Source organism: Myotis nattereri (assembly GCF_964212035.1).
Source record: "Myotis nattereri genome assembly, chromosome: 2".
NCBI classification, from domain to species: domain Eukaryota; kingdom Metazoa; phylum Chordata; class Mammalia; order Chiroptera; family Vespertilionidae; genus Myotis; species Myotis nattereri.
The window spans coordinates 120,769,466-120,792,148 of NC_138076.1; the positions used below are offsets into that span (position 1 = coordinate 120,769,466).

The following is a 22,683-nucleotide window of genomic DNA, read 5'->3' on the forward strand; positions in this document are numbered from 1 at the left end:
ACATCTTCCTCCTATCAGAGGTAGTTATTTCTTCTCAGGGGCTAAATTTAGGCAAGAGACAAATAAATTCTGGACCTAAGAAAGATACTAAGAGTAATGTCCCTATCCAGAAAAAGCTTCCCTCATTTAAGGTATTTCAAATGAATACTTGATGTATACAATTAATAAACAGTGGAGTTAGAAAACACACAAAGATAAAATAAGAAAAGATGAAAGCAGGAGGCAACAATGAATGAAGTTTACACAACCCCAGAAGTACAAATATAAAAGCAGTTTCTTCATACCTTAAACCACTTAAAGCCCAAATGACTGGTCTCATGCAATATTTCACTCAACAGCTTCAGATAGGCAGTGAGAAGCAGAATGGTGCAAAAAAGATAAACAGAAGAGAAAAAAAGCATGCAATTAAAAGCAACTTATATACAGCCACTTTGGGAGGTAGTGTCACAGTTTCTTGCAAAGTTAAGTGTAGTCTTCCCATAAAATCCAGTAACCAGACTCCCAGGTATTTACCTAAATGACTTGAAAATTTATACTCATACATAAATGACATAAGTATTTATAAGAGCTTTATTCATAATTGCCCAAAATTGGAAGCAATCAAGACATTCTTCAATAGGTAAAGGAACAAGCAAATTGTGGCACATCCATATAATGGAATGTAATTCAGAGATAAACCTAAGTGAGTTTTCAGGCCACAAAAAGACATGGAAGAACCTTAAATGCAGAAGGTAAATGAAAAATCTAGTCTGAAAAGTCTAGATACTGTATGATTCCAACTATATGACACTGTGGAAAAGGCAAAGCTATAGAGAAAGAAAAAGATCAGAGACTGGGAAAATGGGGGAGGAGTGATTAGGTGGAGCACAGGTGACTTTTAGGCCAGTGAAACTATTCCGTATGACACTGTAATTATGAATACATGACATTATACATTTGGTAGAACCCACAGAACTGTACAACTCGAAGAGTGAACCAAAATGTAAACTATGGACTAGTTAATAATGTATCAATACTGGCTCATCAATGTAGCAAATTTACCACACCAATGTAAGATGTTAACGATAGGGAAAACTGAGGTAAAGAAAGGAGTATCTAGCAACACTCTGTACTTTCTCCTCAGGTTTTATGTAAATTTAAAAAACTGATCTAAATAATTATAACCAGTTTACACAGCAATAGCTTTAAAAAGAACACATAAGAGTAGTCTATAGTCCATAATGACATGATCTATTATTAATGGCCAAAACCTCTACATGATCTCTGACATGTAAGGTTTTTAACTAACTAATGATTTCCAAAGGACGAAGAAATCTTTACAGGAGAAAAAAAAGGGTGACATTTTGAAAATAAAGGAAAGTGTGTAAAAAAGGTAAGATCAAGCTGAAAGAATATCCATTATCATTCTGAAACAACAGCTATCACCACCCCATCTCTGAAACACTCCACTACCCAAACTCTATTCAACTGCACATCAGGAAATAATTCAAATGGAAAGTGGACTAAGGCACTACAGGACATACTGTGAAAAGATCAATTTTCCCTCAGCTTAGCTTATTTCAGTCTGTCTTTATTTCTATACTTGACACTAAAGAAACTATATCCTTGTATCTAACACAGTTATGAAGGGTTCCCTTGTGGTACATACTACAATAAGTCTCCTTTGAATTGTACTCTTCTTCCTTGCTATACAACTAACTTAACTCACAAGAGCATTGGTAGTCTGATCCAAGAGGATCCCCCCGCCATTCATGTTACCCTCTCACTTGAACTTTTTATGTTTAATATTTATATTTCTCCAAAAAAGAAATGGAAAAGAAATAATCACTGAAAAATAAAATGTCATGAGTCTGTGTGAGGCAGGTTCAAAACCTCCAATCAAACTCTCATAATGGGACTTGAGATTAGAGTCTTCACTGGTTAAAACTATTTCTTCCATTCACATCTCCCTCTTTACTTATTCTTCCCAATAAAAAGTTAAAAGCAAGGGTAAGGATCTAAAAAGGGTCTAGAAAATTATATATATAAACCAGCAACAGAACTTTTAACAAGTCACCTCAATAGAACACTGATCTGGGACTCTTTAAGTGTCACAATATCTCTATCTTTCATACTTGTTATTAATCTTAACTTGTTATAGCTTTAACTGCCCTTTTGAACAAGCCAAGGGATAAAATAAATGAACTATTTGCTATTTAAAATTAACATCTTTAACTCAGAAATGCTTGTGTTTTCCCATTCAATTTAAAAGCAGGATTGTGCCGGTCTTGTAACAAACAGACATGTTCCATTTCATCTTTTCAGATATATGAGCATATACTACATAACTGTATCTGAAATCAGTCCCTAATTACTAATGCTGAGACTTCTGCATTAAAACGAGTCAATTCTTATATAGCTATATTTCAATTCTTATTTAAGACTAAGTACTTACACTTGAGGAGTGTTTTTGAAACCATATAAACATACATTATGTGTAGCTTCCCTACACTACACTGTTTGGGTTTTACCTTTTGTTTAACCAGCTGCATTGCCAGTAACTGTATAAAATCGCAGACCTGTTTTTCAGCATTGGTCCTGGCTGATTCCTCTTGTGCTAGCACCATTTCTCGCTCTGCAGTTATCTGTACACTCTCTCTTAGTGCTTCTTCCAGCTCTTCAATTCTGTCATCCTTCTTACGGAGATTGTCCTGGAAAACGATGGAAGACTCGGTGAAGTAGACTAATTAGTTACCACAAGGGGAGCCTATGTATCAACAAGGGCTATTTGTTTATTAAATGTTCTTCCCTTCAGAAGTAAATCCAGGTAAAAACGGTATCATCAGAGAGGAAAAAATAAAACAAGAGAAGAAAGAAGTAAAGGAAGTGAAATAACTATATTAAGAGCAAAGGGTCTAGTTATTAAGCAAGAGAAACATGTGATGGACTTGACCTCCATAACAGAGTGAATAAAATTGTTGCGCTACGCAGCATGGGTAGCAAAAGCTTAATTATGTAGAAGCACAAAGCTATTTTTGAACTACTCTCTAAACTGACCTAATGTCAGCTCTGATGAAGCAAAGTAATAAGACTCAATATCAAACGTTCTCTTTCCCTGAAAAGTTAAGCCTAGATGAAAAAGTTAAATAAACAGCATGATCTTATAGATTATATTTTCATATAGGCAATTATTTGGCAAACTAATTTTAAAAAAGAGAAATGGAAAAAAGAGTTTTTTCCTAATGAATTAAAGAAAGTCACGTTTTCTCTTAATTTTATATAAAAAAACTGGAAGTAAAAAAACCACACCCTGATATAAATGACTGGTCTGGCTAAGAATGAGTAATTTAGTTAGCCAACCAAAACCCACTGCATTAATAATCTAAACAAGTTTAAAAAGTAAATTTTGGGGAAGTAACTATGGATTTCAATTAGAAAGACAAGCAAACTCCTATAGGACTTTAAAAGATCATGTAAGACAAAACATTTTAGAATAAGAATAAATTAGCAGTTTTCAAATAGAATGAAAAACTTAACTTGTGAGGTTATTATAAGCATTTCCTCTTTGGATTCCTATAGAACCAGAATATTAATAAGAATAAAGTGCTGGATTCCAAAATGGTGATGGAATAAGTGCAAGCTACATTGACATGCTCCCAGGACCAAACTGGACTTACAACTAAACTACAGAAAAACCATCCTGAATAATCAACTGAAGACTAGCTGGAGAGAAACTGAAAACCAAGAACGGAAAGTCGAAACTGCATAGAGAATGGTAGAAAGTGCGGAGGTGCAAAGGGCTGGCTGGGCTCCCAAAGACAGCACCTGAAGTTCTGGAGGGAAATCTCAACTATGGGGGGTTCCCACTGAGAACTCTAGCATCTAAACCCCAAGCTGGGCTCCCAAGCCCAGAGCACCAGAACTGAGAAAGGTGCCCACGTAATATCTGGCTGTGAAAAGCAGCAGGGTTGCTATCTGCCAGGGAGAGATGGCTAGAAATGCAGGCACCCTCTAAAAGGGCCTTCACACAAAATTTCATGTGCAGCCAATCATCTTGGGCTCCAGCAGAGGGAGGGCAGAGTGGACTGGAGTTGGGTGAGCAGAAGCCAGGGTTGGAGGCTCTGGAGTTAGACCTTGAAAGGCAGACACCCTGGTTTCCTGTGCTGAGTCATTCCCTCATGCTGCGGAGGACATCTTTCTCAGACAGATCTTTGCTATCCAGGCAGTTTTTGGAGAAAAGGCAGTTGCCCCACCCTATTGGAAAACCCCTTGCCCACCCTGTGTAGTTTCTGAGGCCCATTAAGAGACTGAGAATAATGATCAGCCTGCAGGCAGAAGCAATTGCCCCACCCTGTTGGAAAACCTCTCACCCCACACTGTGGTTGAGAGGCTAATCAACACTGAATACAAACAGACTGCTGGCAGAAGCAGGTCTCTGGAGGCTTTGAGTCTTTGCCTGATATAATTCATGGCCCGGGCCTAGGAAAAGCAAACCTCAGTGCACATCTTGGTCTTTTCCAAAGGCACACAGTCCCAGCAGAGGGAGTCACACTCTGTGAATTGCCGATAGCTCCAAACAGAGTGCTCAAGGCCAGTCAGGAACAGCGTCTGACACTGACCTGCACTAGAAATTGGGAGGTGTAGCAGATCTACCTAGTATATAGACACAAATTCAAACAGGCAGCCAAAATGGGGAGACAAAAAAAAAAAATAAGCCCCAAACGAAAAAACAAGAAAATTCTCCAGAAGAAGAGCTAAATGAAATGGAGATAAGAAATTTGAGATAAAGAATTCAGAATAATGATGGCAAAGATGTTCAAAAGCATGAGAAAAGATATAGTAACTATGAAGAATGACTTAGCACTAATAAAGAACACAGTAGAAGGAATACATAGCAAGTTAAGGGAAGCCAAGGATCAGATTAGGGAATTAGAAGACAGGGTAGAAAAAAAATTACTCAATCAGAAAACCAAAAAAAAAAAAAAAATAGGTGGACCCAGTGATCCCACGTCTAGGAATATGTCCTAAGAGACCCAAAACACCAATCAGAAAGAATGTATGCACCCCTATGTTCATAGCGGCATAATTTACAATAGCTAAGATCTGGAAACAGCCCAAGTACCCATCAGTAGATGAGTGGATGAAAAAACTGTGGTACATTTATACCATGGAATACTATGCAACTATAAAAAAGGACCTCTTGCTTTTTGACACAGCATGGAGGGACCTAGAGAATATTATGCTAAGTGAAATAAGCCAGTCAGAGATAGACAAGTATCACATAATCTCACTCATATGTGTGGAATCTAAAGAACAAAATAAAGTGTAGAACAAAATAGATCCAGAGACACAAAAGCATGTGAAATCTCAGAGGGAAAGCAGGGGTAAGTGGGTGGGAAGAGATCAACCAAAGAATATATATATATATATATGCATAACCCTTGGACACAGACAATAGGTGGTAGAGGCCTGGAGTTGGGTACGGGTGCGGGCTATAAGGGATCAATGGGAGAAAAGAGGGGACATATGTAATACCTTCAACAATAAAGATTTTAAATAAATAAATACATACATACATACATACATACATACATACATACTGTGTTTCCAAGGGGCATATGTTAAAAAACAAACAAATAAATAAATACTCAATATATTGCAGTAAGTTCTGCTCTTATTCTGAAGATTCTAAAGATACCTAAAGTTTCAATATCCCAACAGCAGATGTCTGAAACACAGCACCACGCTAAGAGCTTTTAAAACTATCCCATCCCATTTTCTATGCAAACAGTCCCTCCTGCCCCATTTTTTTTTTTTTAACATACCTACAAAAATAGTAGTGAGTAGATTTTGGTGACAGAGTTTGACACAAATTTCTAGCGACAAAACTGTTCATCTACACTATACTTAATGGTGTACTTTGGTTTGAAGGAAAAGAAAGATCTTTAATCTGTTCAATGCCTGAACTCTGAGTAGAAGTGACAGTTATCACAGCTTCTCTGAATATGTGTGAGCCAACAAAATGTCAGTTGGTAAAATATTGGACTTCAGAAACTGTGAAACACAACAGATTTGGTTTACTTCTGCTCTCAGGCCCAAGCTCAAGGAAGTAAAGGGTTCGCGCTGAAACCCCTGCGAAGTGTTTCTATACCACGTACAGCCCAGGGCCCTGAATATGTGCTTCACAGTCTAAACTATACTTTTTTTCCCCAAAAAAGTCCACATTCAGCAGTCTTCAAGTTAAACTATGAGGTAGTCATGCCATGATGAGCCTATGATCTTAAACAAATCTACATAGAACCTCTGATATCCCAAATCTCTTCTATCCATAGAATATCTCATAGGTTTGAAGATTCTGAGGCATTCAGAAAATAGAAGGATGACTTATTGGAGCCAAATGTAGATACAGATTAAAGCTCAGATATGGCATGTTACATATCTTAATCTCATAAGTGTAAAAAAACCATTCCTACAGTTTATATGCATTGTTGATTTGCTGCTAGCTTGGAATAAAGTCTTTTAAACTTCTTCAGCTAAATTCATTATTTGTGCTATTGAACATGACAGCCACTAGCCACATGTGGCTACTGAGTATTTAAAATGTGGCTAGTCCAAATTGAGATGTACTGTAAATAACACTAAATTCCAAAGACTTAGCCCAAACAACAAAAAAGGAAAATATTTCATTAATAAGCTTCACATTAATTATGTGTTGAAATGGTAACAATTTGGACATATTAGATTAAAAATACATTATTAATTATTAATGTCATCAGTTTTCTTTTAGTTTTTTTTATGAAGCTACTAAAGAATTCAAAGTTATCTATGTGCTGACATTTCTACTGGACAACATTTCTAGAGCAAGAATAGTTTCTACACATGAGATATATTCATAAAAGTCTCTATAACATATCATGTTTCATAACTTTTCTTAGCTCATAACCTATTAGCACACAAATATCAGTTACCTAGGTGAGAAACCGTATGGCAAACTCTGCCAAAAGCTCTAACAATCCTCAGCACTGAAAATGACTGTGGTGATAACATTAATAAAACAAATTCAAAAGCACTTACTCTTCTACCAACAAAAAAACCGAATTGTGAATTTAAAGTGAAAAAAATTCAAGTATTTGGCAAATCACTTTAATACTTAGGATATTAAAGTTTTTTTTATTAGTTGTTTATTGTTATATAACAAGTTAACTTAAAACTTAGCAGCTTAAAACAACAGTGAACATTTTTTATCTCAGTTTCTATGAGTCAGAAACTCAAAAGCAGTTTAGCCAAACAGTTCTGGTTCCAGGGTCTCTCCTGGGGTTAGAGTCAAGATGTCAGCCAGAATTCCATCCTCTGCTTCCACTTACATGGTTGGCAAATTGGTAATAGCTCTTGGCAAGGGGCCTTTCTCTTCCTTTCTACAGGGCTGCTTGTGACAGGTCACCTGGCTTTCCTCAGAGCAAGTGATCCAAAAAAGCAAGGCAGAAGCGTTGTCTTTTATGGTCTAGCTCAAAAGTCACACACCATCACTTCTGACATTTGTACTGTTCACCAAGACTAATTCTGACACAATGTGGGAGAGGACTAACAAGGGAATGAATACCCGAAGATAAGGACGATTTGGGGCCATCTTAGGAGTTGGTTAGCATAGTACTCGTCTGTAGCTCCAGTACAAGGAAACTGGATTATCAAAGCAAACTGTGATTATCAAAACTGCTTCTGAGAGAAAAATATCTGTTAGGTTAACAATCGTTACCTCAAAGACACAGCTGTTATGAGATTATACTAAAATGGAACTCAATGATACCATATTTTTAAAATATATATGCTACATACTAGAGGCCTGATGCATGAAGATTCGTGCAAGAATGGGCCTTCCTTCCCCAGGCTGCCAGCATCCCCTTCGCTCCAGCCTTCAGCCTTTGCTCCAGCCCGGAGCCACCTTTCTGCCTTAGTTCAGGCCCGGAGCTGCCTTTCCGCCTTCCCATACCGCCCAGAGGCCCGGAGCGACTGGGGCGGTGCAGAATGCCTGCGTCATCGCCATGGTGATGATGCAATCATCCCGCCCTGCCCGCTCAGCGCCTGTGTATGCAAATTAACCCGTCATCTTTGTTGGGTTAATTTGCATACCCACTCCTGATTGGCTGGTGGGTGTCATGAAGGTATGGTCAATTTGCATCTTTCTGTTTTATTAGTGTAGATTTTATTGATTTTAGAGAGGAAAGGAGAGAGAGAGAGACAGAGATGGAAACATCAATGATGAGAGAGAATCATTGATCGGCTGCCTCCTGCACGCCCCCTACTGGGGATTGAGCCAGCAACCCAATCATGTGCCCTTGACCAGAATCGAACCGGGATCCTTCAGTTCCCAGGCTGATGCTGTATCCACTGAGCCAAACTAGGTAGGGAATAACACCATATTTTGATGGAACACAAACATACTTAAAATGTAAAAGGCAAATATTAAAGAGACTTAGCAAAATTACGATATGGATCAGCAAATCACTGAATATGAATTCATCAAAATATGCATTCTCTCAGGAATTATTCAGAATAAAATTTGCAATTGGTTTGAGTTCTATTAAGAGATGTTTTCTGTGATTATGGTAAAAATTACATTAAATTTAATTCATGAATAGCTCAGTACTAGGTATGCTCAATGAGGCCAAATATTCAAAGTTCAACTAAAAAATTATTTGGCAAATATTTAGAAAGCTATACAAGTTTATAGTAAAAAGCTATAGAAGTTTGTTAATAAGTTTAGTCTTCACAGTTTAGTGAAGTTCCTTTCTTTTGGGAATCAATCCATTTTTTAAGAAAATATGAGAATAAAATATTCATAGCCTTATCAGCCCAAATGAGTAAAGACTCTCTTTAGATTCCTGTTTCCTCATTAATTTTCATTAAAATTTATTCTACTCTTAAGGGGAAAAGGGGGGAAAGTAAAAAATTTAGCCAAAAAAATGAGTCTATTTATTCTGTTTGGAGTTAATCAATGTTCTAGCACTCATTACTTCAAAGCAAAGTATTAAACTGGCAGCCTGAGGGAAAAGGCTAAGTAGAAAAAGAGACTTCAATTTCACTCACCTGCTTACCTTGGATAGTTCACTCTGTTTAACCAGTTCAGGCAATCCCAAATTTAGATACGTACTGTGTGTCACAGAAACAAACTAAATAGGTATCTGGAGACCGCAAAGAAACATACTCTACCATTATAAAGAGTTCAGTAATCTAAATCGAAATCATTAATTAATTAAGTCATTTAAAAGCAATACCTTAAAATTTTTACTTCAACTGCTATAAATTAAGTTTGTACTCATCAAAGCTAACACAGACCAGTTTTCCTATCGCTGAATCAGGTATGGAAACCTACTTATTAATGCCAACTATACTTATTAACTGGGTCAAATGAGACCACTTCATTCACAAAGTAGAGATCAAAACAGGTTTGTGTGACTAGTTCTGGGGGGTGGCAGAGAGCGAGAGAGAGAGAAACTGGGAAGCTGCCAAAGAATTCCTCATATCCTTAAATAAAATTTCTATATTCATGAGATTAAGGCAAAAGCTGTGACAGCTGTAACTATGACTTAACTCAGGCAAATGAACAAGAAGACTGGACCCCCTAGCAAATCCCATAATACTACTCCCCTAATACATTCCTCTGAACTTTACTTCTTGACATCAGCTCTGGGAACGTTAAGCCATATACCAATGCAGCTCTAAGACTCTAGTCTCCACTGCCTTTCTTTCAAATCAAACATTCAATAAGGAATGCAAAGGCAAAAGGAAAAACAGCAAATAAAAATTAATCTTATGTCCTCTTCAAACATCTCCCTCAAAATTAAAAGAAAAAAGGAGGCTCAATAATACAGTAACATAAAAAAAAAAATCACTTGATAATGACATCTTATTAAGCTTTTCCCTTTTCAGCAGTGGAAAGAAGGTCACTATAGAATTCCATCAATTATCCAATATTATAGCTTTCCACATTCACTCATCTCTTTCCCAACTGTGACTCAGCAATGGTTATGGAGGTCATTTATTTGGGTTCATTTTAAGAGCTGCTTCCTTTGGAGTAAACACAACTTACCAGAGAGACTTCAACATATTCTAAAAGATATTAATTTTAACTGCTACCCATTATCCTTAATGTAGAGAGACAGTAATTTTTTTATTACCCTCAACCCCAATGCTTATTCTCGCCCCTCTTCCCCATCCCCCAAGTATACATACACATGCAGAAGATTTCATTAAAATCATTAAACTTGTCAGAATTCAACTACCAGCTGCTCAGATGTTTAGTATGTTGGGGGGAGGGGAGGGTTGAAGCCACATGCACTGATGCAGTCACTTTTAAGAGAAGAAAGCTAGACCTAGCCAGAGATAGAATTTGGTTACATATCAAGTACTTTTTGTTTTAAGAAATAATTTGAATTAAAATATTTTCTTCTCTCTTCTCTTTAATATCCCTCAAATATCTCCCCCAGTTGCAGAACTCCAATATAACCTCAATTTTAAAGATCAAAGTTAAAACAAAAGCAGATGCATTTCATTAAAGAAATGGAAACACACATATAAAATGATGCTATATAAAAAATAACTTTTACAAAGCACCTAGTACAAAAATTCCATATATACTAGCCAGATGGTTATCTTGAAAATTCTGATAGTTGGATATCAGAAACTTGGGCAAGGATATGAGGTTTACCTAATTTAGAACATGTCTCCTCTGGTTGGTATGCTTATAAAAAAAATAAGCATACATTTTCAAAGTCTTTACCAAAACCCCCCAAAATAATCTTTTACTTAAAATAATGAATTGATATGGTCCAAGAGAGGTTAACTCTTGCATTTGCATTTGAGGGGATATATATATATACACGCTTCTGCTTTCTCTTAAAAATAATAAGAATCTTATTGGAGATTTTACTTTCCAAATGCAAGGGAGGAGTTTCCACAATAATACAAAGAAAAGGATTAAATATTTCATTTCACTGAGATGAGAACATAGTACTTACAGAACACAGAATGTTACTGCCAATTTTAACTTTGATCATTATTTTATGGTGAGAATTTTGATAATAAGCTCAAAGGATGTGGCCAAAAGTTCCCACAGAATAGGGCTAAAGTTAACTCTAGGAAATGCCTGAGCAGGCTACACATCAGTACTATCAATAAACATTGTTTTTCCCTGGCCAGTGTGCTCAATGGTTAGAGCATCAGCCTGTGCACTGGAGAGTCAAGGGTTCGATTCCCAGTCAAGGGCACGTGCCTGGGTTGCAGGTCTGATCCCGCCCCCAGATGGGGCGCATGTGGGAGGCAACCAATTGATGTGTTTCTGTCACATCAATGTTTCTCTCTCTACCTCCTGTGTGTCTCTCTCTCCCCTTCACCTTCCTCCCTTTCACTCTCTCTAAAAATCAATGGAAAAAATAACCTCACTCCTTGGGTGAAGATTAAAAATAAATAAAAATAGTAAATAAATTAATTAACACTGTTTCAATAAATTTCATTGGCTATCAAATGGAACTGAATTTTGACCAAAGGGAAAAGTATCTAAAGTATATTTCAAAACTGCAGAGTTTTTAAAAGTAATTTTTCTAAATGGTAAAAAGTTGCATAGTTTGAGCTAAAAGTTTTAAAAAGCTGCATACATGACAATAATCTGGGTAGGTGCTTCACCTGCAGAAAAACAATTTCTAAGTTAATTTTAGCAACTACCCACAGCGTTGTAAAATAAGATGCTGATTTATATGTACACTTCCCCAGTGTAATCCCAACTCCATTTGATACCTGATTGAGAATAACATAAAAACCCACCCATGCCCATATTCTAGATAGAAAATTCCTGTTTGGCCAAGGAAAAAAGTAATTTAAAAGGGAGAAATTATGTAAGATTAAATCTTTAAACAGGTCAAGGAGAAGGTCTGTTAAGAAGAAACCAAGTCCTGGCCGGTTTGGTTCAGTGGATAGTGTCAGTCTGTGGCCTGAAGAGTCCCAAGGTTCGATTCTGGTTAAGGGCACATGCCTGGGTTGCAGGCTCGATCCTCAGTAGGGGGTGTGCAGGAGGCAGCCAATCGATGATTCTCGCTCATGATTAATGTTTCCATCTCTCTCTCCCTTCCACTCTGAAATCAATCTATATATATAAAAGCCTAAGCAAACAGAATGACTGGAATGACTGGTCGCTATGACGTGCACTGATCAACAGGGGACAGAAACTCAATGCGGGAGCTGCCCCCTGGTGATCAGTGCACTCCCACAGCCAACCTCCCCTAGCCAGCCAACCTCCTGTGGTCCCTCCCCTCAGCCCCCAGGCTGGGATGGAGAACCAGGGGTGGGTGACAATGGACACGGCCCTTTCCCAGGGGCATCGAGTGCCAGCTCCCTCCTTGGGGCGGGCGGCCAACCTCCCGTGCCCCACTCCTCCCCATTTTACCCCCCCTCCCCAACCAGCAGGCCCTGATCAGCCTGCTGCCTGCCTGCTGCAGTTGGCAGCGTGGCAGCAAGGAAAGGAGGAGGGGAAGAGAGGGGAACGGCGCAGTGGCGGGGCGCTGATGATGGCAGCATCGGCATCTGGTGTCCGTTCCTTCCGCACCCGGCCCGGCAACCGTCACCTCCTATCTGGCCCAGCCCTGATCGGCCCTGATCACCGGCCTGGCCTAAGGACCCCATTCGTGCACAAATTTTGTGTACCAGACCTCTAGTAAAAATATATTTAAAGAAAAAAAAGAAGAAACCAAAATTTACTTTTACAAAAAGAAAAGCAATGATATCTTAGAGGTATCTAGCATGTGACACATCACGTACTATTTCTAGAAAGATGTGAGAAGATCTTAATTTTTAAAAAGGTTTTCTGAAATAATTATCCCCATGACCAATGTGAAGACCAAGGACAAGTAGTGTTCATTTCAAAAAGGAAAAAGAAAACATCTTACCAAAATGAGAAAAAAAAATCGTAAACAGAGTAAATCAAATCAAATTTGGAAGAAAAACACAAATGTTTTGCTAATTCTGCATCTAAGGCAATATTCACATATATAGAGCTGCTTCCCCTATCTCTATTCTATTGTTTTCACTTTCTTTGAACTTTATTCTTCACATCATTGGTCTCAGAAGACCCACAGTGTTATTTCAGCAGTGCCATTAATCTCTCTGACAGTACACTCCCTCAAGATTCAATTCAGATACTTATCTTTGTTATAAATAAAAACAAAGCACTAAACCACTATTAATATGCGCCCTACTTTTAGTCCAGTCTACCTTGTCTTACTAAAATGTGACTAAAACTTGGTAGTTTTGTCAAAAGACAAAGTGAGTGTTATTGCTTAAAGAATAAAAATATGTAAGGCAAATATTCCCAACTGAGGGAAAAGGACATTTCTTTTGTTAAAATATGTAAGGACCTTGAAGGGCAACCTATGAAATATTAGAGAACATCAGGATGTTAAATGTAATAATATCAAACAAAGTTTTTCTAAACTTGTAACTAAATTTTTAAATTTTATTTCTGTTATTTATAACAATAATTATAGCTATACTTAATGAACAGCTTACCTGTGCAAAACATTGTTTAATAAAATAAAAAAAGGAAATTTAAAAATAGCCCTTAATTGATATAGGGCCAATATAAACTAGTCAAGAAGAGAATGGGAGAATTATTAAATCATGCAGGAGCAATTATAAAACAATAAAATAAAATTAAACATATCGGCTGAGGAACAATGCATAAGACAGTAACAAGAGCAGGATACAGTTCATCAACAAAGGTTCATTTTAAACCAGAATCTTTAGGTAGTAAAAATGGAAATCTATAGGAAAAAGATTCTGCATAAGCAGAAGAACATAAATTAATTAGGAAACCTATAAACTCTATTTAAGGAACACCAACACTATTAGCTTGCCTAGAATAGAATATCTATGCTAGTTGGATATCTCACCTAAAAAGGAGGCTAGTTATACATTGTTTATGCTATTGGTTGACCCTTGTATGACACAGATTTAAACTGTGTGGGTCCACTCATATGTGGATTTTTAAAAATAAATATATTAAAAAGATGTTGGCAACTTTTAACAATTTGAAAAAACTTACAGATGAACTGCACATCCTAGAAATAAGCCCCAAAAAGACTAAGAAAAAGTTAGGTATATCATGAATGCACAGAGAGACGTAATGCACAGATGATGTAAACTTATGGTATCAATAAACACGGTATTTTCTATTCCTTTTCATTTTCTTCGTAACATTTTCTTTTCTCTAGCTTATTTAATTGTAAGAATACAGTACATAATACATACACAAAATATGTGTTCATCAACTGTTTATGCTATCAGTACAGCTTCCAGTGAACAGCAGGCTATTAACAGTTAAGTTTTGGGGGTGTCAAAAGTTCTATGGGGATTTTCAACTGGTGGGAGTGTCAACGCCCCTAACCCCCACATTGTTCAAAAGTCAACTGTACTTACAGGGTTTGGAAAATGGCCAATCCAACTCCAAAGGCCAATCTAAGATGTTTGTGAATGAGAGTTCTTGACATTTATCAATGCAACTAAAATCAATAAACGTTTTTCTAGAGAACCAGTTATGTACAAAGTACCAAGATATGGTTCCCAAACCCAAGTACATGGGGAGAAAACACACAAAATCATTAGAAAATAATACAAGATAAAATAAGACATGAAATCAAAGCAGAAATAAACTCTAATGGAATTACAACAGAGGATGTGATCCTACATAATAAAAGCCTAATATGCTAAGTGTCTGGTCGTCCGGTCAGCTGTTCAACCAATCAAAGCGTAATATGCTAATGATATGCTAAGGCTGCTCAACTGCTCACTATGATGTGCACCTCCACCAGGGGTCAGACACTCAATGCACAGGCATGGAAACATGGAACAGACTAATGAATCTCAAGGGGAAGGGAGGAGGGGGGAAGGCGGGTAGAGATTAACCAAACATCTCATATGCATACTAAAGGCCTGGTGCACAGATTCGTGCACCAGTGGGGTCCCTTGGCGTGGCCTGTGGGGATCGGGCCGAAAATGGCAGTCCGACATCCCCCTGAGGAGTCCCAGATTGTGAGAAGGCGCAGGACGAATCCGTGCACTGGGCCTCTAGTTTCAAATAAGAGGATTTAAGCAGGCTTCACAAAGGAAAGAGCATTTGATCTGAATCTTAAAAGATGAGTAGGCTTTCAATGAGAGATTTTCTAATCCCCAGATCAGCATCAGTCAAATCAACTACAATCATGTTTCCACAGAATTATTTGAGAAGCTCTTGTTGCTGGGATTTACCTAATTTCAGTTCTTCATAGAAGCAATTACTCTATCAATTGCACAGTAACACAAGTTTTGACATATACATACACAAAAAAGGTTATAACGTGCATATTTAATGTTCATAGAAAGGGGGAAGAAAACATTTCTTTGTCTCTGTATCCGCAAAGACTCAAAACTGAATTTAATTATACAGAGCTAAATTCTGTTTTAATTTTATTTTTCAATTATAATTTGCATTCAGTATTATTTTGTATTAGTTTCAGGTGTAAAATATGGTGGTTAGGTAATCATAAACTTTACAAAGTATTCCCTCCCATATTTCCAGTACCCACCCAGCATCATACACAGTTATTACAATATTATTGACTATATTGCCTATGCCAGTGATGGCAAACCATTTGAGCTCGGCATGTCAGCATTTTGAAAAACCCTAACTTAACTCTGGTGCCGTGTCGCATATAGATATTTTTTTGATATTTGCAACCATAGTAAAACAAAGACTTATATTTTTGATATTTATTTTATATACTTAAATGCCATTTAACAAAGAAAAATCAACCAAAAAAATGAGTTTGCGTGTCACCTCTGACATGCATGTCATAGGTTCGCCATCACTGGCCTATGCTGTACTTTACATCCCTATAACTTTTTTGTAACTACCAATCTGTACTTCTTGATTCCTTCACCTTTTTCACCCAGTCCCCTAACCCTCGTCCCTCTGACAACCACTAGTCTAGATTCCACATATAAGTGAAATCATATGGTATTTGTCTTTCTCTGACTGACTTATTTCACTTAGCATAATGCCTTTAGGTCTATCCATAATGTTGCAAATGGTAAATTTTCATTCTGAAATTCCTGAGTAAGGGAAGCAAAGTTTGGCAAAACTAAATGCAGCACATCAACTGAAGAGTCACTATAATTTTAAAAAAAAAACACACACAAAAAACACACAGAATCACCAATATGTGTCTCATTGTTTTTAATATTCGTGTCCTATATCCATGACTATCAACTGGAATTATAAAATAGTTTAAATATGAGTATATATGGACCATGCTAGAAACACTTTAAAAAAAACATTGTATAATCAAGTCTTAAAATAGCCACATATATACCTAATAAGACATTATAAGACCCCAAATCTTCCCTGTCCCAGCCCTGGAAACAACCACTTTTCCAAGAAATCTTGGATCATTTTAGTGGAGAAAGGTATATAGAAACCAAAGTCTGGATCTCCCTTCTTTCCACTCCTCTCCCAACCACTCCCACAGATAATTGTTGTTTTTTAGTTTCTAGTCTATCCTTCGTTTTCTTTTGAAAGTAAGATCATATGTTTTTACTTTCTTATACCAAGGGTAGCATATTATAAATAGTCTTTTGTGCCCTCTCCCACTTGACAGAATGTCCTAGAAATCACTCCATATCAGTTCATTAGAGACTTTCCTCATTCTTCTTCTTTTTTTTTTTTTTTATAATCCTCACTCAGGATATGTTTTTATTGATTTGAGAGAGGCAGGGAGGGAATGGGGTTGTGAAGAGAGAGAAAGAGAGAAGGAGAGAGAGAGAAAGAGAGAGATCAGTCAATTGTCCTGCCACCCCCCACCCCTGCCCCCGCCACATGCGTACACACACAGAACCCAACGGGGAATCGGATCAATCCTGCAACTTAGGTATGTGCCCTGATCTGGAACCAAACCTGCAACCTTCTGATATACGGGACAACACTCCAACCAACTGAGCCACTCGGTTGGTGCCCTCATTCTTTTTAAAGCTGGCAGTCTTCAATGTGTGGATGTGTCATAGTGGATTTAAGCACCCTCCTACCTTTGAGCAATTAGGTTGTCACCAATATTCTGTAATTACCAACAATACTGCAAAAATTCTTGTGTATAGCTTGACCGGCATGGCTCAGTGGTTCAGTGTCGACCTAAGAACAAGGAAGTCACAGTTTGATTCCTGGTCAGGGCACATGCCCGGGTTTTGGGCTCGATCCGCAGTGGGGATAGTCCAAGAGGGAGCCAATCAATGATTCTCTCTCATCACTGACATTCCTATCTCTCTCTCTATCTCTCTCCCTGTCCCTTCCTCTCTGAAATCAATAAAAAATATTTTTTTAAAAATGTTTGTGGCCCTAACCGGTTTGGCTCAGTGGATTGAGCATCAGCCTGTGGACTGAAGGGTCCCAGGTTCGATTCCGGTCAAGGGCATGTACCCTGGTTGCGGGCACATCCCCAGTGGGGGGTGTGCAGGAGGCAGATGATCGATGTTTCTCTCTCATTGATGTTTCTAACTCTCTATTCCTCTCCCTTCCTCTCTGTAAAAAAAATCAATAAAATATATTAAAAAAAAATGTTTGTGTATGTCAGATACATCTAGATGTTGGACAGCTGGGTCAGTAATTAATGGCATATATATAATTATAAGCAACATAAAAATCACATTTGGGACTTTAATCATTTTTAAGAGAGTAAAACGGCTTCTAAAACCAAAAAAATGTTGAGCCTAGGTAATAAAGATCATAGTAATTGTCCAAAACACAAAGGTAGAAAGAGGATACAACTTAGTGGTAATGTGATATCTTAAAGGCATTAAGGTCAGGATAAACAAAAGCAGTGTTTAGAATCTGTGGGAGCGCTAGATTCAGTGCATTTAGGGGTATCATTTTCATTTTATTTGTAAGGAATTTGTTTAATCTCTTCAGAATACTTTTAATATGTTGAGCCAAGAACAAAGAGCAAAGTAATTTATATCCAAACTCACTTTCTGCCAAAAGGAATACTTTTAGTTCCATTAAAGTATTCAAAAAATGGAAAATTGGAAAGAAATAGTTTTTCTTTTTCAGAGAAATTTCAAGATAAAATATGGGATTTTGAATTTAAAAAACCACAGTAAGCAAGGATAATAAAAGGACAAATGCTAAGTGCAACTATCATAAATAAATCCCACACATGATGTTGAACAAAAGAAGTCACAAAAGAATAAATAAAATAAATCCATTTAATAAAAATAAAAACATGCAATACTAACCTATACTTTTATTTATATACTAGAGACCCGGTGCATGAAATTTGTGTGTGTGTGTGGGGGGGGGGGGGAAGGGGGTGTCCCCTCAGCCCAGCCTGCAACCTTTCCAATCCAGGACCCCTTGGGGGATGTCCTAAACCGGCAATTGGACATCATTCTCACAATCCTGGACCACTGGCTCCTAACTGTCCACCTGCCTGCCAGCCTGGTCGCCCCTAACTGCCCACCCTGCTGGCCGGGTCGCCATCACAGCCCCCCCGCCAGCCTGGATGCCCCACGCAGCCTGCTTGTTCAGTCGTTTGGTTGTCCCTGACTAACCCCCCTGCTGGCCTGGTGGTAGGCAGCCATCTTGTGAGGGTGTGAGGGTTAATTTGCATATTACCTCTTTATTATATAGGATACACAGGTCATAAAGAAAAGCAAAGAACAACAAAAGTCACAATAATGATTTTCTCTAAAGGAATGGAGGAAATAATGATTGGGAAGGAATATATATTTATGATTTCTGGAATGCCATTAATATCCTTGAGATTATCACTTTATAATACTTTATTATTTACATTGTGTGTGTTATTTGTTTTTTAAAATATAATTTATTTTTTATAATAAAGTAAATAAAAAAATGGTACTACTACTTTGTGGCAAGCTGAAACTTCTACCCAACTGAAGCTAGCAATGTCCTTACCACCATAACTGGCAGTCATTGAATAGCAAAAGGTGGAAATGAACCTTCAAGTTTTAACCTTGACAAACAAAAGAAAACACACTATGTGTTAACATGATAAACAGAATTAATCTTTGGTGGTATCTGATAAAGATTAAATATTCATACTCATCAAAGTTCAAAACATTAAGTATAAATTATTTCTTTTTGACATAGAATGTATTTTAATCCTAGAATTATAATGCTATGTTGGAAATATTAAAATACTAAAATAATTCCTTACTTTTACTTCTCTTATTTCATGAAAACATCAAACAGGTACACCCAAATGTATATTCAGAAATTGAAAACACAAACAAAAAAAATCAAAAGTAAAAACTTTTTAAAATATAAATCCTCAATCAACTGGTTTTCTACTGTTCTACTCCCTCATGAATTCTACTATTAGCCATTTCTCCAAGAACTGCTGGCAACTTTTAGCAAGGAATCATATTTAGAGGTCACAAACTGGATGCTGAGGATACTCACTTCTGCTGGTCTGTCATTTGCAATAAGGCAGTTAAGAAATAAGTAGCAGAGCTATCTAGTAAAAGAACTGAGAACAGATCCAAAGTATCCTATTTGTAGCCCAGTGCTCTTTTCTCTACATTTGAATGAATTATATACATGTGTCTTGCATATGGCCATCAGCTATCACTTTTCATTACCTTAATTTTAAAATCTATCACATACTGAATCACCTTGGAAAAGTCATTCATCCACTCTAAATTCGTTTCCTCTAAATGTAATATATAAATAAGTACTATGATTACTTTTCTTTTGGATTATAAAAGGAGGAAATAAGAAACTGCATATGAAAGCACTTTTGTTGTTCTTGCAACAACTTATAGAAGACCAAAAGGGCACCTTTGGGTTTACAAAGGCAGATGGGGAGTGGAAAACATTAAATGGGAGGGAGAAACAAGACAAATGGAACAGGTAAGGGGCAAATATAAAGACGGGCTTATCCTATATAATAAAGAGGGAATATGCTAATTTATCTGTGACAGTGTCCCGTAATGACCAATTTGCATACTGATGCCTGTGCAGAAGGGGGCAGGTGGCCGGGGGAGAGGGGACCTATTTGCATATTGATGTGTGCACAGCAGGGGGCGGGCGGCCAGAGCCAAGTTCGCTGGGGCCGGGCACACCTCTCCTCCCTACAACTCCGGACCCAGGTGGAGGCAGGCCTGAGTGGCCCCCGCCCCAGGGTCAGACCCTTCCCTTCCTCTCCGCTGCCCACAGCTGCAGCACTGTCTCCACAGAGGAAGTGCACTGAACCTGCCTGGTGGTTCGGCTAAACCCACCCTCCTAGCCCGCCTAGCTCCTCCCTGACCCAGCCCCTACCCCACTCCAGGAGATTGGAGCACCACCCTGAGCAGGTACAGGTGCGAAACAGCCACATACAATTTAAAGAATGGTGCCAAGCCACTATGGAAGACAGTATGGAGCTTCCTCAAAAAACTAAAAATGGAACTCCCATTTGACCCTGTGATCCCACTTCTAGAAATATATCCCAAGAAACCAGAAACACCAATCAGAAAGGATGTTTGCACCCATATGTTCATAGCAGCACAATTCACCATAGCTAAGATCTGGAAACAGCCTAAGTGCCCATGAGCAGATGAATGGATGAGAAAAATGTGGTACATCTACAGGATGGAATACTATGCTGCTGTAAAAAAGAAGGAACTCTTACCATTTGCAATGGCATGGATGGAACTGGAGAGCATTATGCTAAGTGAAATAAGCCAGACAATGAAGGAAAAATACCACATGATCTCACTCATTCATGAATAATAAAGACCATTATAAACTTACTAGAGGCCCAGTGCCAAAAATTTGTGTACTCGGGGGAGTGGGGGGGGGGGTCTCTCAACCCGGCCTGTGCCCTCTCCAGTCTGGGACCCCTCGGGAGATAATGACCTGCTGGCTTAGGCCTGCTCCCGGGTGGATGAGGGCAGGCCCAATCCCTAGGTGCAGCCCCTGGTTGGGCTCAGAGCAGGACCAATCAGGGGGTTGGGGCGCCGCACCCTGTCACACACAGAGCCGCAGGGCGATCAGGGGGTTTGGGCGCTGCCCCATGTCACACTGATCCCGGTGCCAGGAGGCCTCTTGGCTCCTCTGATCCCAGTGCTGGGAGGCATATTACCCTTTTACTATATAGGATAGAGGCCTGGTGCACGGGTGGGGGCTGGCTGGTTTGCCCTGAAGGGTGTCCTGGATCAGGGTGGGGGTCCCCACTGGGATGCCTGGCCAGCCTGGGTGAGGGGATGATGGCTGTTTGCAGCTTGTCACACACCCTTCAGGGTGGGGGTCCCCACTGGGGTGCCTGGCCAGTGTGGGTGAGGGGCTGAGGGATGTTTTCAGGCTGGTGGGTGACAAGCTCCCAACCCAAGGGTGGGCAAACTTTTTGACTCGAGGGCCACAATGGGTTCTTAAACTGGACTGGAGGGCCGGAACAAAAGCATGGATGGAGTGTTTGTGTGAACTAATATAAATTCAAAGTAAACATCATTACATAAAAGGGTGCGGTCTTTATTTTTTTTAGTTTTATTCATTTCAAACGGGCCGGATCTGGCCCGCGGGCTGTAGTTTGCCCACGGCTGTCCCAACTGCTCCTTTTTTTCTTTTCTTTTTTTCATTCTGGGCCAGCTTTAGCTCTGGCTCCAGCTCTGAGGCCTCTGCTGCTGAAAGCAGGTATCTGGTTTCTTTGGGTTCTATAATCGAAACACTGTATCAACTCCAGCTCTGAGATCCCGGCCGGCTGAAAGCTGGTTTCTGGGGTTTTGTTTAGCTTCTATATTTGTTACAATATTTCAAACTGCATTAGAGGCCGGCAAGGCAGGCGGGGAACGTTGGAGTCCTCTGTCACTGAAGCAAGCAAGCCTCATGTTCGCTTCCAGCTGCCTGGCTGTCGGCCGCCATCTTGGCTGGAAGTTAATTTGCATATTGCCCTGATTAGTCAATGGGAAGGGTAGCAGTCGTATGCTAATTACCATGTTTCTCTTTTATTAGATAGGATTATGCTAAGTGAAATAAGCCAGTCAATGAAGGAAAAATACCACATGATCTCACTCATTCATGGATAATAAAGACCATTATAAACTTATGAACAAAAATAGATACAGAGGCAGAACTGCCTCAAACAGACCATCAAACTCAGCAGGAAGGCCGGGGAGGGTAGGGGGCAGAAGGGGGGTGGTAAGAGATCAACCAAAGGACTTGTATGCATGCATATAAGCATAACCAATGGACATAAGACACTGGGGGGTAGAGGAGGCCAGGGGATTGTCAAGGGCGGGGGGGGGGGGGGGGAAAGGAGACATATGTAATACCCTTTGTAATACTTTAAGCAATAAAATAAAGAAAGAAAAAATAAAGACTGGCGCCAAGCGGGAAGGTTTGACAGTTACTCCCCCTTCGGCCTCACCACCCCCTTAGCGCCCCCCTAACTCCCTACCCCCTGCCAGAGCCTCCAGGGACAGCCAGCACTACAGGGCTGTTGGCCAGAGCCCGCCTCTCCAAGGCCTGAGGAGAGCGCCTGACAGGGGCCCAGACTGCTAAGAAGGAAGAGGAAGTGTCCACGGGGAGCTCTTCAATCCCCCTGCACGGACACCCTACCCCAGCCCCCACACCCCTAGAGGAATGGATGGACACCCTACCCCAGTTCCTGCACCCCCGGGGGGACGGGGAGG

At 39.1% G+C, this 22,683-nt stretch overlaps 1 protein-coding gene across 1 annotated transcript in view; it reads right to left on the bottom strand.

Annotated features, from left to right (window-relative positions):
* Window positions 1-22,683, bottom strand: part of ERC1 (ELKS/RAB6-interacting/CAST family member 1) — a 443,495-nt gene that overhangs the window by 206,000 nt on the left and 214,812 nt on the right. The window contains exon 14 of the mRNA XM_081083645.1: window positions 2,559-2,690. Within this exon, the coding sequence (XP_080939771.1) occupies window positions 2,559-2,690 (132 nt within the window). The remainder of the gene's footprint in view (window positions 1-2,558; window positions 2,691-22,683) is intronic.